This window comes from Emydura macquarii, unplaced genomic scaffold, assembly GCF_026122565.2.
Source record: "Emydura macquarii macquarii isolate MOO-44397 ecotype Brisbane River unplaced genomic scaffold, CSIRO-AGI_Emac_v2 contig_3345, whole genome shotgun sequence".
Taxonomy (NCBI): domain Eukaryota; kingdom Metazoa; phylum Chordata; order Testudines; family Chelidae; genus Emydura; species Emydura macquarii.
In genome coordinates, this window is record NW_027133482.1 from 2,924,923 (window position 1) to 2,941,125 (window position 16,203).

Sequence of the window (16,203 nt, forward strand, 5' to 3'; positions counted from 1 at the left end):
CTATTGAGGTCCCTCCTAGTCCTTCATTTCTATGATTCCCTTGATGACCTTTTAGGCCTTTTCCATTTTTCGGGTCTGAGGCAGGTGGTTACACACAGTCCTTGTGGAACCAGTTGTCCGTATCTCACACACTGCTGTAAAAATTGGCAATTTTGTTGTCTCAGCAGAGGCACCAAGGAATGGTTATGGACATTCTTCTCGCCCTGAAAAAAGGTTCTTCCAAATCAAGATTGAAGCGTATTGGAGAGGCACTGCAGGAAAGCTTGCCTATGCTGTGCTTGTTTGGTGGATAAATTAGTTGAGTTCAGTCTCTAATAAACTCAGTCCAGCACTGCCGTGAACATTATTTTTAGGGGAAATACTACAGCTGTATTACTTGATAGAGATGTGACATATTGGCTTAGTTCACATAGGTGTACTATAAAAATATATTACAGTGGCCTTTTTCAACTGCTGTTTTGCACTATATGTACAACTCACTTGTTTGTATGTTTCCCTCTTAGTCTTGTTAGTCCAAGGAGATAAACAGATAGCTGGCTTTTCTGTAAATACTTTCTTTAAATAAAAAATAATACTATAAAAAACGTGCATACGTTTACCATGAATATGAAAACAGACAGTCTGTTAAATTCAAATCAGGGTGAAAACGTTCAGGCTAGTATGAATTATTAAAATTCTGCTCTAACTTTTCACAGAATCTATCATCTAAACTAAATTGACATTTACCATGGGGGGAAAAAAAGCAGCTTTACGCTTGCTATTAGAATGGGACAGAAGTGGAAATGAGTTAGATGCTATATGATACCAGCCTTCCTGCAGGCACTTCTTCCCCTCTTTCTAGAAAAATTAGTTGAACTGAAAACACTACTCTGGTAGTATTAGTCCAGAACCAACGCTGGAGAGCTGTCCTAAACTTCTCTAACTTAATGACAGTTAGTTTGAAGTTAATATCTTCTATTCAATTTTTGTTTTCGCTTTGGATGTTTCGGTATCTGTTTAATAATTCCTCCTCGCCTCTCGTGTTTAACTTTCTGAACTCATATTTTCCTTTTAACTTTTTTTTGTTCTTTTTCTCCTTTCCTTTTGTTTTTTCTTTTTGATTAGAACAATGTTAAACAGAGCTACCTTCCTGTTTTGAAAGGCGTCATAAATAGCAACACATGCAGGACCTCATTCATTTCCCTTCTCACTTCTATGTAATACTTTCTGTCTGCCATCTTTTCTTATCTGATTTGTCAGACCCGGCAGGCTCTGACATTTGTACATGACCCAGGAATTGAAAGTGAAGCCCAACTTTTCAAGAGTTAAAAGGATAGTTAAGAATTCCAATAATTTCTGTAGCTTGCTGATTTTGACGATAGTACCACAGACAGGGAATTTAGGCTAGTGTAAACAAACTTTCTGAAGCGTTCCTGTGCAAATGGTGGTTTGGGGGAGAAATTAAAAGGGTGCAAAGCAAAAATGTAGGCTTTGAGTAATGCAGAAAATATGCCCACAACAGTGGTCTAGATTGTTGAATAATTCTCCAGTGAAAGTGGTGGAAACGACATGTAACAAGTCTTTTCCATTTCAGATATGTTGTCTAAATGTTCCTTTGGTCAATTTCAGTTTTTCTCCCAGCCCTTTTCCACTTGCACTGGAATTCCCCAAATAATTTGCAAAGGAGAAGCCACTATCATAGTCCACACTCCCATGGCTCTTTGTTCGGAAATACTCTTAACTGAAGGGAATTGCAAGAGTCTGGGTTGATAAGGAGTGGGCTGATATACATGGAACTGCATTTTTTTTGCCTCCTTCTTCCTATTGACAGAGCAGGGAGATTGAAAACAGAAATGTTGAGTAGGTTATTGGACCTTAAGTGGTTATCCAGTCACTCTACCATTCAGTGTGCCACTGTTGTTCATCTTTTATTTGCCTTACCCTCCCTTATACACACTTGGCGCCAGAAATCCAGATTTCTTTGTGCTAATCACAAATATATTGCTTTTTTTCACATGAATCAGAGGTTTTTGGTAGTTTATTTATGGGGTACAAAAGAGAGTTGGAAAATGGGGCATTTTGTCTGCAAGAGGTTTGTTTCCTTTTCCATTGTGGATGGCCAGCTGGCAGCTTGGTGTCAAGCTAGTTCCATCTGAAGATAATGTTTTCCAGCTGGACGTATTAGAACAGTGTTTTCAATTAGTATTTTTCCTAGGGCACATCATAGTAATAGAAAGTAATTTACCTGCAGGGAAACAATTTTATTAGTGTGCAGCTAAGCAACAGGTAACTAGCCCCTTTGGGAGTTTTTCCATTCAAATACCCAACAGAGCAGAAATCATCCCTTAAATTTGGTTGGCCATTACAAAATCCCATTGGCTTTTGGCTGCAGCTGCTTGAACTTCCTGATGTGCTGAACATTACAACTTTTATAAGAATATTTAAGACCATTGGTCATCCAGAACCTCTGCAAATGTTTTAAACTGAGTTACTTGGAGTCAGGCTATTGTTTTGATAATTCTCCTTGAACTACTCTTAAGAAGGTTCTTGCAATAAATTGAAAATAGTCTTAAAATAAGCTTTTCAAACAAAAGTTAGAGAATTTCTTAGTCTCCTGCCATAGATAATCTTTAAGCATCAAAAGTAGGTAAGAGCATGCAACTGGTACTTACATTCTCAGCAGAGGTAAATATATATATATACAGTGGAACTCATCTTAAGCAGCCACCCGAGGGATCAACAAACATTGGATGCCTCGTAAAGTTTGTCTTTAATAACAGGTCAAATGAAATTGTGCTGGAAACCTTGAGGGAAACTATAAAGCAGCCTAAGACAGAATTGTCGGCTAGAGGTGGTCATTAGTGTAGATTTCACTGTATTGTGTTCTGGTATCCACACTTAGAATCCAGCATTGATAGATGGTTATCCTTTCATCTGTGAGCTGGAGGCTGTTCATGTCTACAAGTTGTCTAAATGGCTAAAGAATGGTGTTTTTTGTCAAGAAAACAGTCTGCAGCCTGTTTGGAATGTTGATTTCTTTGATGTATGGACGTGCATTTAATTCTACAATATTAGTTTTCATAAGCCAAGGTTAGTCTCTTAATTGTCCCTTTATCAGGCCTCAAGTCACTAAGCAGAAATGTGACACAAGTGTAGCCTGTATCAGTCTGGTAATTAATTCACATTGACCTGGATAGGAATGCTGTCAGTAGGATCAAGAACTACTTGACGGTCCCAACTATTAAAGGGTAGAGATAAACAGTAGCGTGTTGAGATGGGTGTGGGGTATCACTGAGATCTGTGCTTGGTCCACTCTTAATTATCTAGAAGATGGTACATAGCAAACTCATGACATTCACAGTAAATTGAGAGGAGTTTGAATATCAGCAAGGGCAGGAAATAGGTAGAACGGTTAGATATTTGAATAAAAAAAGTGAGGTACAGTTTTGGAAAACTTACAAGCTATTGCATTGGCATGGGGGAGGGAATAATTTTATATTTCAAATTGCACAGACATCACTTCTACAGCCTTGGCAGAACTGCACCTGGAATCTTGTATTCAGTTCTCAGCATTACTGTGTTATAAATAAATTGATTCCATGGGAGGAGTTCAGGGGAAAGCAACCAGACCTCTCAGAGAGCTTGACTTGACTTCTAAAAGGATTATAAGCTAAGTATGTACTATATAGTTTGACTAAGCAATGTTGGAGAGGGGCACAACTGTCCAGAGATATTTAAAAGGCCAATGAGGAGACCGATATTACGTAGAGGAATGACATGAAATTGAGAGGAAAATATAAATTGAATATCAGAAAAAATGTTGTTAGAGACAGCTATAGCACTGCAAAATAGTCACTTCAGAGAAGTAATGGAGCTTCCATCACTTGGGTCATTTTGTAATGGTCCTGTCTAGTTTTTAAATGTTCTGAAAGAAGTATCGTGTCTTGGAGGTGACCTGGAGGCAGGTTATCCCATAATTTTGTAGCACAGTGGTTCTTGAACCTTTGTTTTAAGAACAAAGGTGCTGTCCACTTTCCAAGACACTTTACTGGACTAATTGAACCATTGGTTTTGATCTAGCACGATTCATAGGTTTCAAGGCCACAGGGGGGCTGTTATGATCTAGTTCGACCTACCACACACCACAGGCCATTCATTTCATTTAGAAAGCACGCTACAACAGGTTTTTAGTTCTAATTTATTACTTTCTCCTTTTTTCTGAGAGGGTATAATTTGTCGTTTAAAGTATTACTTGCTGGTTCGTTAAAACTAAACCACTCAGATTGCACATCAGTGTATACCTATGCTTATTTGCTTTTGAAAATATGCACCAATGTTGGAAGAAGAATGTCTGTTCAGCAAATTCAGTCTACGCAGGTGAACAGATGTCAGGATAGCTACTGTTATGTCCCAGAACAGAGGAACATGAGGACAAAGAGAGATTATCCATTTTGGCCTTTTAAATTATATTTGTTGTTGACTCTTCCTATTTGTCCTGCTTTCTAATTTATAGAACAGTGTGGGCTACCCTTTGAACACCTGCCAGGGTATTATGGAGTTGTTAGTGGTAAGAAGCTAGAGATCATGTGGAAAGGTGAGGTGTGTAAAACTGATTAGCACCACTAGAATTTAATATACTGTAATAGTGCTCTGAACTGTGAAAACAACAAAAGATGCTAAACCCTTCACTTAATGAATTATTTCCAGCTAATGTAGTGGTGTGGGTTTCATGTGTTTCTGTTACATAATTTGCTACTTTGAGAAAGCTTTTGCATTGGTTTGCAGTTTTGGTGGTGATGTTCTGTGATCTGCTGTTTGTTCTGACCAGGTGTCTGCAAAGGTTCGCTCTCCTGCCCCCAAAATACACACTTTGAGGGTTAAATGGGATGATGGCAAGGTTTAACTTGGACCATTTCTTTATATATGAGCTAAGTATTTATAAATAAGATTGAGAAGCTGTTAATATTTTCAGTAAAACTGACCAGCAATGCAGTTGGAAATGCTTTTACCCTGATTTTAGCTGATGAGGGGAAAATGACTAGCGAGAAAGCAAACTCTGTAAAGCTTTGAGTAAAAGGATCTTTCTAAATGCTTCTTTCCCTTTGGCAGAAATGAATGCATTTTCTGATTGAAATACTAATAACGCCAACAGCTTCTGAAAACCACTGGAGAGGACCTATTTGCATTCCTTTGTGCACGGAAGTCGTTTTAAGTGTCTTGTGTCTGAGATCATCTGACTGCTGTGTTTCATCCTTTATATGTGCACCTTTTCTTATAAAAAGCAAGCTAGTATTGAAATTAACAGCATAACTGCCCTCTGGTATATGTGAAATCAAGGTGAACTTTCAACATTTGCCATATGCATATTGGCCATATTGTATACTGTGGCTTTGTCTTACACTACTGGTAGGGCCGCAGCGGGGAATTTAAAGATAAATGCTATTGTTAGTTTCTGTGAGAACATTATAGGGCCAGAAGGTTTTCTAACTCCACATTGCTTGAGTTTCAAAAGCAAGTTCACCGTTCACTAATCTTTCCCTTCGTATAGACCTTGCATCGCCTGCTTGCTGAATTGACATTTGTTGCATTAAAAGTGGGGTGGTTATTTATTAAATGTAGTTAGATATATGTTCATATATTCATATATGGTAGGGCTAGCCCAGAAGGCTTGCACACCTTTTTTAATTCTATTCTTAAATTCCAGACATAGGAATCCAGGATCGAAATGGGCTGAACAGTTCAAGAAAAAAAGATTGATTTACTGTGGGCCAGCTTCTAGTTAAATATCAGGGCCCAGGTTGTCTATCTGGCAACTGGTAACAAGTGGAGTGCCCCAGGGGTCGGTCCTGGGGCTGGTTTTGTTCAATATATTCATTAATGATCTGGATGATGGGGTAGATTGCACCCTCAGCAAGTTTGCAGATGACACTAAGTTAGGGGAGTGGTAGATACCCTGGAAGGTAGGGATAGAATACAGCGTGACCTAGACAAACCAGAGGATTGGGCCAAAAGAAATCTGATGAGGTTCAACAAGGACAAGTGCAGAGTCCTGCACTTAGGACGGAAGAATCCCAGACACAGCTACAGATTGGGGACCGACGAGCTAGGCAGCAGTTCTGCAGGAAAGGACCTGGAGGTAACAGTGGATAAGAATCTGTATATGAGTCAGCAGTGTGCCCTGGTTGCCAATAAGGCTAATAGCATATTGGGCTGCATTAGTAGGAGGATTGCCAGCAGATCGAGGGAAGTGATTATTCCCCTCTATTTGGCATTGGTGAGGTTGCATTTGGAGTATTGTGTCCAGTTTTGGCCCCCCCACTACAAAAAGGATGTGGACAAGTTGGAGAGAGTACAGCAGAGGGCAATAAAAATGATGAGGGGGCTGGAGCACAAGACTTATGAGGAGAGGCTGAGGGAACTAGGCTTGTTTAGTCTGCAGAAGAGAAGAGTGAGAGGGGATTTGATAGCAGCCATTAACTACCTGAAAGGGGGTTCCAGGAAGGATGGAGCTAGGCTGTTCTCAGTGGTAGTAGATGACAGAACAAGGAGCAATGGTCTCAAGTTGCAGTGGGGGAGGTCTAGTTTGGATATTAGGAAAAACATTTTCAGTAGGAGGGGGGTGGAGCACTGGAATGGGTTACCTAGGGAGGTGGTGGAATCTCCATCTCTTGAGATTTTTTAACTGTGGCTTGACAAAGCCCTGGCTGGGATAATTTAGCTGAGGTTAGTCCTGCTTTGAGCAGGGGGTTGGACTAGATGACCTCCTGAGGTCCCTTGCGACTCTAATCTTCTATGATTCTATGAAAGATGAATATGAATTTTTAATCTAGAATCATGGACTGCAAATAATTACAAGAAGTGAATTCATCTGCATCTTAGAAAGCACATGACGTACTCTGGGGATTTGGTTTTTAGAACTTTATTTATACTGTCTTTTTATGGAAAATTGCTCACATTTTATTTTATGCATGTTGGATCAGCTTTTAGTCATACCATTAAAAAAACTCTGCAAGCTTAACCTGACACTTTTCTATTCAGTGAAGTCATTTGAAGCATAACAGAATCTGTATGTTTAACTATTTCAATAATAATGCCACAGGTCCTGCTTCCATTTAAGCATCTTTTTAAGGCACATGTCCTTACTGGAAATGAAAAGTACATAATGGTTTGGGACTATTTACTAAGCCATACAAAGATGTTGTTAAAAATTTGTCCTAATACGTTTGAAAAGCAATTGGATTGGCCCCTTGTCAGTGTTTCATAGTAACTGGATTAAAAGCTCCAGTGTACTTAAAATGTGTTATAGAAAGTAAAAGTGATGTTCAGTGTTTTAAATTATATAGAATATTTATTGTTCTTTAGTCATTCATTTTCATAAATGTTATTAACGGTTAGAATGTGTTATATGTTAATTGTGTAAATGGAAATAATGGGGTGAAATGAAAAGATTTTAGGCTAAACATCACACAATGATGCCTGATTGTGAGGTGTATTAGCCCATGAAATTGGCTCCCAAGGGCACTGGTGGTAGACACATCACTTGAGTCATTTAAAACTAGTCTAGAGAAAGCACTAGAAAATGTATGCTAGTGCGTGTACAATATTGACATGGGAGGTGGAATAATTAAATGACCTAACTGGGTCTTTTACCATTTTTAACTTCTATAATTCTGTGCACACTCTATACATATTATGCAATATCAAAACTCAAAGAAAAGAAAATTGCTTGGCTTGTGTCCATGGCATTTCTGACCAGTGTAGAAGCTTTATTGAAGAAATGCCAAAATAGATTTTCGTCTCCTCCAAGGGCTGTCGAGCCATTTATAGTTAGCAAGAAACCATTAACTTTAGAATTACATCATAAAAAGGCCACTTTTTCTAATATTGGCCAGTGCAAACTCATGGCTGTTCTGGCCAATAAAAATCAGAGAGGCCACATAATTTCCTGATAGTGCAGTTCAACCCTCCGAAATGTGTATATCATGTGATCTAGGAATGACAATCATGTGATGTAACTTGGATATAAAATTTTAATTACCTTGAACCCCCACCTCCACTGATAGTAGCTTTAATAGCAGAGGTGAGCCAGTGCAGGTGTTTAGAAAGAGCAGGCTTCAATGTGCCTCCCCTGCCAAGTCATTGTTCTGGCCATATTTGCTTTTTTCCTTTAAGGCGGGAAGCATTGGTGAAAAGTGCCAGATTGACAGACCTGGAGACTGAAGTCCCCTCAAGCTTCTCCTACACGGATCCCCTCTCAGATGTAATTTGAAGGAGACAAGTCTCTCCGCCATTCATTCCTTGGTGCCTTTGAAACAGCCAACAAGGGTGCTGGTCACTGCTTATGCGATGTGTGGACTAACAGCACCAACTTATTTCAGATGGGCCATCAGATGGCAGTGATAGGAACATACATTTGAACCAGTGCCCCAAAGGTGAAATCTTTGGCATTCTATTAATTACCATTCCTAGCCATGTGTTCTATGTCTGAGAGACCCTGTGTGGTTTTAAAATATGGACATCCAACTGTTTAAACACCGGGGGCAGCTCAGGTGATGTGCCAAGGATCTGAGGGCTGCACCGAATTTGCATAGATGTGCATAATGTACGTTTTATTGTATCATTAGATCTTCAGTAAAAAGGAATTGGTTATCTATTTCAGTGATAGGCTTAGCAAAATACTCCGTATCAGAGTCCATGTAGTGATTTGTTCATGGTGAGCCTGCTACCGAGAGGTGTCGCAAAGTTTGGAGAGCCATATTTTAAGAGGAAACTAGCAGCCATCTGTCAGACTAAAACACACTCGTTAGTTCTCAGCAAAAGGGAAAACGGCAAGCCTTGTTCAGTGCCCATGCTGTGTCTGCCTCCTCCTGATCTGGCTGCTATTGTTTATGCTACAGCAGCACCTCGAGATCACTCAGGATTATGGCTCTATTGTGTCGAGTGCTGTACAAATGTTTGGTTATAGAGAGTTCCTGACCCAATCAGTAGCCCTGTCACACGCTACCAGTGAGAGGGGCTTCTTTGATGTGGCCCATGTGAACATAGGACTAGTACTTCAGCACCCAGCGCTCACTGATGCTCAAATTCCCTTTCTATGTTAGACATGACAAGATGTAATAAGGTCTAGGCCTGTGGTGATGCCGGCTGTACCTTTGCAGACAGTTGGTGAAATCCACAATCAAGATGGCCAGTAAACAGTTTGACTTATTCACTAGTTTGTCTACACAGATAGAACACATTCCCCAGACTCCAGTGATCAGTTGCCAGATGTAATAGAGGGCATAGTATGTCCTTCACTAAAGGCTGACCCATTGCCTACATCAAACTCAACATCGCTGTCATTTGATGCATGAGTCATATCTCCAAGCTCGATTTTTGTTTTTTGCCCTCACTAAAATAAGCTGAAGGTGAGGAGTAATGTGAGTGTAACTGTTCCAAAAGCCGGTGTCTGAGTTGGTGCTATCAAAAATAAATTCACAAGACTTTATTCTGTTGTATATGCTCTATTTGTCATTATTAATGACAGCCTGTCTTAGCGAAACTGCACAGTGAGAGGCAGCACACAGCACTTACTCTGGAGTTTAGATCAGAGTTCTCTAAAGCAACATGATGGTATGTTTATTGTACACCTTTCTTCCAAATAAATCCTAAAACAATAAATTTGGCTACCTCATTGTGCAAATTGTATGTTCACAAATCACTTAAGTCACCAAAGAAATGCACCTGTGGTGAAAAGTTGACAGCTGTTTAACAGCACACAGCATTTCTGAACCATTTAGTGCAGGAAGCGAAGAATACCGTAAGTAAATAAACCTGAAGTGAACATTTAGAGAAACAGATTGTAACTACTTAAATTTAGAAATTAGCCAGAGCATGAGGGTTACCTTCATTCTGGTGAAAGTGGCATTGAATTTTGAGTGACTATAGCAGGTCAGGGTGTGTTCAATATCTCACCCAAAAGATATTCCCTCCAGTAGCACAGCACCGCCTCATTATTATGGAGGCTTTGGTGCAATACTGACAGGAGGATGGCTATCTGCTGCACGGCACGGCACAGCAAGTCTATAATGTTTCAGTTTGTGTTTGGGAAAGGAATGGAACAGCAAAGGTATTTTATAATCTAAGATTGGTGAAAAGAGAATAAATTAAAAGTAGATCATAAAACAGATAAGTTTTATATGTTGCTCCAACATTTCATTCACCCCACTGCTTTGTTCTATGCCGTTTTAGTCTCCTGGGGCTTTGCTATTTATTATTGCTAACACTGGGAGTAGGATTAAGCACTGGGCTAATACTGCAGTACTAAATTACACCCCACAAATTTAGTAGCATTTTTGTATAGTGGAAGGAATAAAATCTTTGCTTGGGTTTTTCTTTTTCAGCGATTGCAAATAAACTTTTTCATGTCTAGCATCTCTCTATTCAGTAGGCTTAAAAGGCTGGATGTGGTGTTTTGCTTCAGTTTCCCAGAAGCCTTCCCTGTGCGCTCTCCCATTACCTCCAGTAATTGAGTTGCCAGTAGAATAATATAGCACATGTATATGCTCAGTTGCTTTGTGGAACAATAATTGTTTTGAGCTTGATCCCTTTTCTCTTTTGGGTGGGGGAGATTGGCTTGTTTACCATGCAGATTTTTACAACTGCCTCTTCTATTGTTACAGGCTGTAAAATGCTAATTTATCTACATTGCAAAAAGACTAATAAAGCATCGTTGTAATCACTATGGTTAATATTAGATAAAAAATAATTTAACTGTCATTTTGTTTGCTGTCGTGTGTTTTTTTTATTAGGCATCAATAATTTAATTGCACTGTTTGATTCCTGTTCCCTTTCCAGAGTCTTGGATTATATTGAGTTTCCGTAGAGCCTTTAAATACAGTTTTATAATTTTATACTAATAAAATAACCAATAAATATTTCATTAGTATCAAGGAATCCACTAGATGTTGTATGTTCATAAACAAAAGGAAACGAAGCCACAGATCATAACAGAGAGAGAGGCTTCCTCAGCTTGTTTGCTGATATGAAGCAAGAGATAGGCAAGAGCTGTCTCTATGTACCGAGCTCTAAGGTTTTTATACTTACTACAGAGTCATTCCATAGTAAAATGAAGCGTGTGCTTAAATGTTTGTGGGATCAGGGCCTATTTGCTAGATCAGGTAATAAATAACCTATTATAATTTGGCACCATGCTGTTGCTTTTAAAAGGCAGATAAGCATGTCACTTTTTTTTTTATCAGTTTGGCCTTTTAGTAACACAGCCCATTGAAATTAGCTGATCTTTTCAAATTAAATGTTGAATATTAATAGGAATACACTGTGGGAGATTTCTTAGTGGCAGAAAGATCAGACACCCAATTCCTACTCACCATCAGTGAGCACTGGTGCCAATCAGCTCTTTGTGTCTTTGGCAATCTTCCCCTTTGGTCTTATTAACACACACGCACACACTCTGCTTCCCTGTGAGGAGAGTAAATAGTGTAATACTTCAAGGAGAAAAGGAGCTGTTATACAAGCTCTCAGAAGTCAAGGGACGGTCCAGGAATAGATCCCAGTTATGCCTACAGTCCCCTAATGTAACTAGTAGATTCTCTGCCTTCCATTTTTAAAATAAGCCAGCGTAATCAAATGCACCTAGCAAACCATTTTTAACTCATACAAGCACAGAGTAGCTGGAAAGTATTGTACAGAGTAAACTATGCATTATTACAAGGATTCCACTGTAGACTAGTGCCTTTCCTCAGAAGGTAAAGAGGAGATGATTGACAGATAAGTTAGCTAAAATTGGGAGAGGAAAAAACTAGAGTAAATGAGAGAACAAAAGAGTTGTTTATTTTTCTTAACTCCTGTTAGGTGCAATGGTGTTGTAGCCTGTTGGTCCCAGGGTATTAGAGACAAGATGGGTTAGGTGATATATTTTATTGGCTGAACTTCTGTTGGCGACAGACAGGAGCTTTTGAGCTTACACAGAGCTGAAGAAGAAGAGCTCTGTGGAACTCGAAAGCTTGTGTCTCTCACCAAGAGACGCTGGTCCAGTAAAAGATACTACCTCACCCACCTTGTTTCACAGTGTTAGACACTTTTGACGTGAATTGGTATGAGGATCTCATGTGAAGTTAACGTCTTCAAATGGAAGTTGAACCATTAAATAAATCATAGTGATCTGACCCTTGTGGGGATGGCGATACGCTGTTGATGTGTTCTAAAAAAGAAACTTAATCCTGTTGTTTTGATTAACCTGCTCATTCGTTATTGAATTTGGGCGGCATACGTAAGCTTTATGCAATACTTGATTTTTAGCCACTAGATTTCATTAAGTAAATGTGTTTTTGTTATGATGGCTAGGGTTATGCCTGTTAATAATCGTGATTTTAGTTTTGACGACAACGTGCTGGGCACTAGTCCATCATAGATAAAGTCACAGTTCCTGCCCTGACGCTTGTACAATCTAACAAGACAAAGGGCGAAGGAATGGGGATATAACTAACAAACCATATTCTTTCCTTTTCTTCTTTTCGCTACAGACTGTCCCCAAACCCATTGCACTGGAGCCCTGTTTTGGAAACAGAGCAGCAGTCCTCTCAGTATTTGTGAGATTGCCTCGAGGATTGGGAGGTATCCCGCCGCCAGGGCAGTCAGGTGGATAATCATTATACTTTGATACGTTTCTAATCTGTCTAGCTATTTATACTATGCCCGTCACCCTGGTCTCTGAGTCTTGCACTTTTATTCAGGAATATCTCAAATTCCCAGTCAGTGGGAATGTTTTACAGTGTACGTAATCTAATTTACTACGGGTTAGATTCTGCCTTGTGATTCCAGTTGGGTTGGACCTTACTCCTCAAGTCATCCCTTTGAAATGGGTGGGATCACTTGCAGAGTAAAGGACTACTCAACTTGAGTGTGAGGTTGGCATAATTAAGTCCTAAACAAACAGCATCTGATGTACCCCGGACAACTTCTGCTAACAGTGAAAATGCTAGACTTGGAACTGAGGTTTGAGCCCTTCCTTGTCACTGAGCTTGGGAAAGGTAATCATTGGTGAAAGATTAGAGCTATCTACTGTGGTATCTCATTTTGTTTTCCCCTCAGGGAGTTTTAGAAGAAGTAGGCATGTCTTTCATCTGAACACCAGTCACAGGGAAGAATACAAAGGCCACGAGTGTCTGGAAGTTTTCAATAGTTACTTTTAAAAGGGCCTTTATTTGCCTCCTCCAATTCACCCCACAGAGAGAGGTCTCGCCTGTCTGACCTTCAAAGGCCATGCCCTGCTTCTGTGTCTTTTCTGATGGGGGCATGGGCCAGTGGGGTGCTGTTCTTCCCTCTCCTTCCCTGGCACTTTATAGGAGGGAAATCAGGTTAGATGTGTGTGTTCTCTCTCACGCACAGTCTCCCAAAACTACAAGCTCTTCCCAGCCCCTCAACCTTAATGGTTCCTTTGTGGGGAGTTGGGATATAGATAGCTTCTTGAACAACTTCTTTTGCCTGCAGTTGGAGGAAGGTCAGTACAAGATCCTTGTCGTTAGGGATCAGAAAAGTCAGTTAGTCTAATGAGGGGAGGAAGGGACTAGACGAGGATTCAAATTGCTTCTGAGTTCTAGTTTTGCACAAAGGTTTGGATTCAAATAGAGGCTGGATCCAAAACTTCAAGGGTGTGCAGGTAAACACTTTGGTTTTCTCTCATCTGTGGTTATTTTGGGAGGGTGACAATTTTTCAGACCAGGAAGGTGTGGTTGCAGAGTGCTTGTGGCAGTAGACATGTGAACCCTAGTGGAACTGCCATCCCCACATGCTTTGAGGAAACTGCTGTTCTTCTGTGGCATGATTACTTGCTTCAGATAAAAAGTTGTTTAAATTAATATCAAGATTTTTATGTGCACAAGCTTTATTGGCGGGTGATAGGAAGCCATTGGTTTGGCGGAAATGTACACTATTGAATAGCATGCTTCTGAATACCCCGTAGAGTTTAATCTGTAAATCAATCAATCACTGTTTGGATAAGACTTTATGCAACTGCAGTCAAGAGACTTAGATTTCTTCCGTAACCATCTTCATTTACTGCTTCAGGTCTTGCAGTAGCGAGCGCTTTGGTGGACGTTTCACAACAAATGCCAATTGCCTACAAAGAGAAATCGGGAGCAGTACGAAATCGGAAACAACAACTCCCAGCACAGCCAGGAACCTGTATATGATGCATGGACATCGTAAACTGTCTCCCTAGGGTTTTAAATACCAGTAACACCTAGCCAGAGGAGGAGGAGAAAGCTTTTACAGTTGTGACGCAATAGAGACTAAAAATATATGGAAAACACAACTTCCTTGAAACCCAGCCTTTTCTCTCATATACTTGATAGTTGGCTTCGTTTGACAGTTGCTCCTCTTAAGTTTTACTGACATGTACCACCAGATTGTTCAACTTTTTTCCCCCAGGTTCAAAAAAACAATAATTTATTTCAGGTTCAGTAACCTCTAATCACCACCACCGAAGGTCAGTGTAAATAAAACAGTAGTACAAACATGAACGACACTCAGGTTTATACATGGAAAGTGTTTTGTAGTACATGTCTTTTATCAAACCGTGCCAAAAAAAAAAAAAAAAAAAGATGCAGCATTTCCCGGTAAGTCTCAGCCCTCAAAACATGAAAACAATGTTAAACTTAAAACAACTCCATCCCTGTTTTCATTTCAGCTGTAATAATTTTGAAGATTTTCTGTTTATTCCCACATTGTTTAATTAGAACTCTTCCAAATACCATAGTTGAGGGTTTGTTGGGTTTTTTTGTCATTTATGGTCCAGCTTAATATATATAGCATCAAGGTAGGAAAGAATGAAGCAAATATTGAACATTGTACATTGGTTAGGCTGAATGCAATACTTGCAAAGTTGAATGTAGTTTTCTAAAGAATCAGTGTTTATATTGTCTTAACCCACTTCACCCACACAAGTGCCTAGACTTAAACAGATCTAGGAAGTGAGGGAATTAGTACCTGCAGGTTTGTACATAATTTTGTTCCTTTGGCCCTGTAAAAATTAAATAGTCACCCAAGGCAATCTGCCCTGTGTAATGCATCGTTTGTAGTCAGGGAAGATGAGGGCATTTTCGCACCCAAGGAACTGCTTAACCTGGTGGCACTATCTTTGGGGGGGGGAGGGAATGGATCGAGTTCCTGTATCTTATGTGAACACTGCTGGAGCTGCGTTGTTTTCACCAGCTGGCATAAATGGAAGTTGTGTAAACCTGAATCCTACTACGTAATTAGCACTTCGTGTTGTGTTCTGCGTCCTTTTCTGCCTGTTTGACCTTCCCTTTGCTTCTAGACAAGGACTGCACCCTATCAGTGGGCAGAAGCATTGCTGTTCAGCAGTGGGATAGGCACTTCCCTTTACGGGACTGGAGCAGCTCTTCTGGGCCCCATTAGTCTGAGGATCAAGGCACAATTTAATTTTTAAAAACATAGTAGCTGCATTGGGCCTCGTTGTGTTCGAATGTTCAATCTTGAATGATCCCCATGTGACGGTATAATTTGGGGTAGCTGCCTTGAACATCTGAGAGAGAGACTTACTGGTGAAAGGATACACTCGGTAATTGTAGACAAGATCTTGATGTAGCAAGGGATTTATTATATGCACTGCCTCTTTTTGCAGGTGTTCCTCAATGAGGCTGACAAGGTTTTTTAGACTTAAAATTAGACCTACCTTGTAATCATTAGAATTGGAGATGTAGACTCCTGGTATCGCCAGTGCTTTTAAAACCAAACTGTAACTGTTAATTAACAGACGTTGTGTTACCATACCACAGCCAAGAGTGGTTATGAGGTTGATGCTGACATGAGGATGTTGTCATGTTAAGGTCCCAAACAAGATCCAGCTGTTAAATAATTACAGTAAGTTCAGCTCCATTCAGAACAGAGGTCAAGTCTGTTTTTGGCTGGGATATTATTTACTAATTGAAAAATAAATTGATTGGGGAAAAGATGAAAACTGAATATTGTTGATGTCAGTGCCCTCTTCCCAAGATAAAACTGAAGTCACTGCATCTTTTTTTTTTCTTTTGTGTTTTTGGCAATCTACAACATATCCATCAGTTTTTGTAAATTCTTTGCAGTTTTGGGATTCTTCCTTTGAGGTATAATATTTGAATAGGAAAATAAATCACTGTGTATCTCTGAACAACAGTGGTGGTGGTAAAGATTGTAACTTTCGGAATCGTTGGTGGGCCATAA

The 16,203-nt window shown here is 39.8% G+C and overlaps 1 protein-coding gene across 4 annotated transcripts in view; it reads left to right on the forward strand.

The window, feature by feature from the left end:
- The window catches only part of ATRN (attractin), a 223,408-nt gene extending 207,447 nt beyond the window's left edge, over positions 1 to 15,961 (forward strand). For 3 of the 4 annotated variants that reach the window (XM_067533635.1, XM_067533637.1, XM_067533640.1), the window contains 2 exons: positions 12,504 to 12,618; positions 14,047 to 15,961. In XM_067533635.1, coding sequence (XP_067389736.1) covers positions 12,504 to 12,618; positions 14,047 to 14,171 — 240 coding nt within the window. In that variant the 3' untranslated portion in view covers positions 14,172 to 15,961. The remainder of the gene's footprint in view (positions 1 to 12,503; positions 12,619 to 14,046) is intronic. The other variant, XM_067533639.1, reaches the window with a different exon arrangement.
- Positions 15,962 to 16,203: the final 242 nt, after the last annotated feature.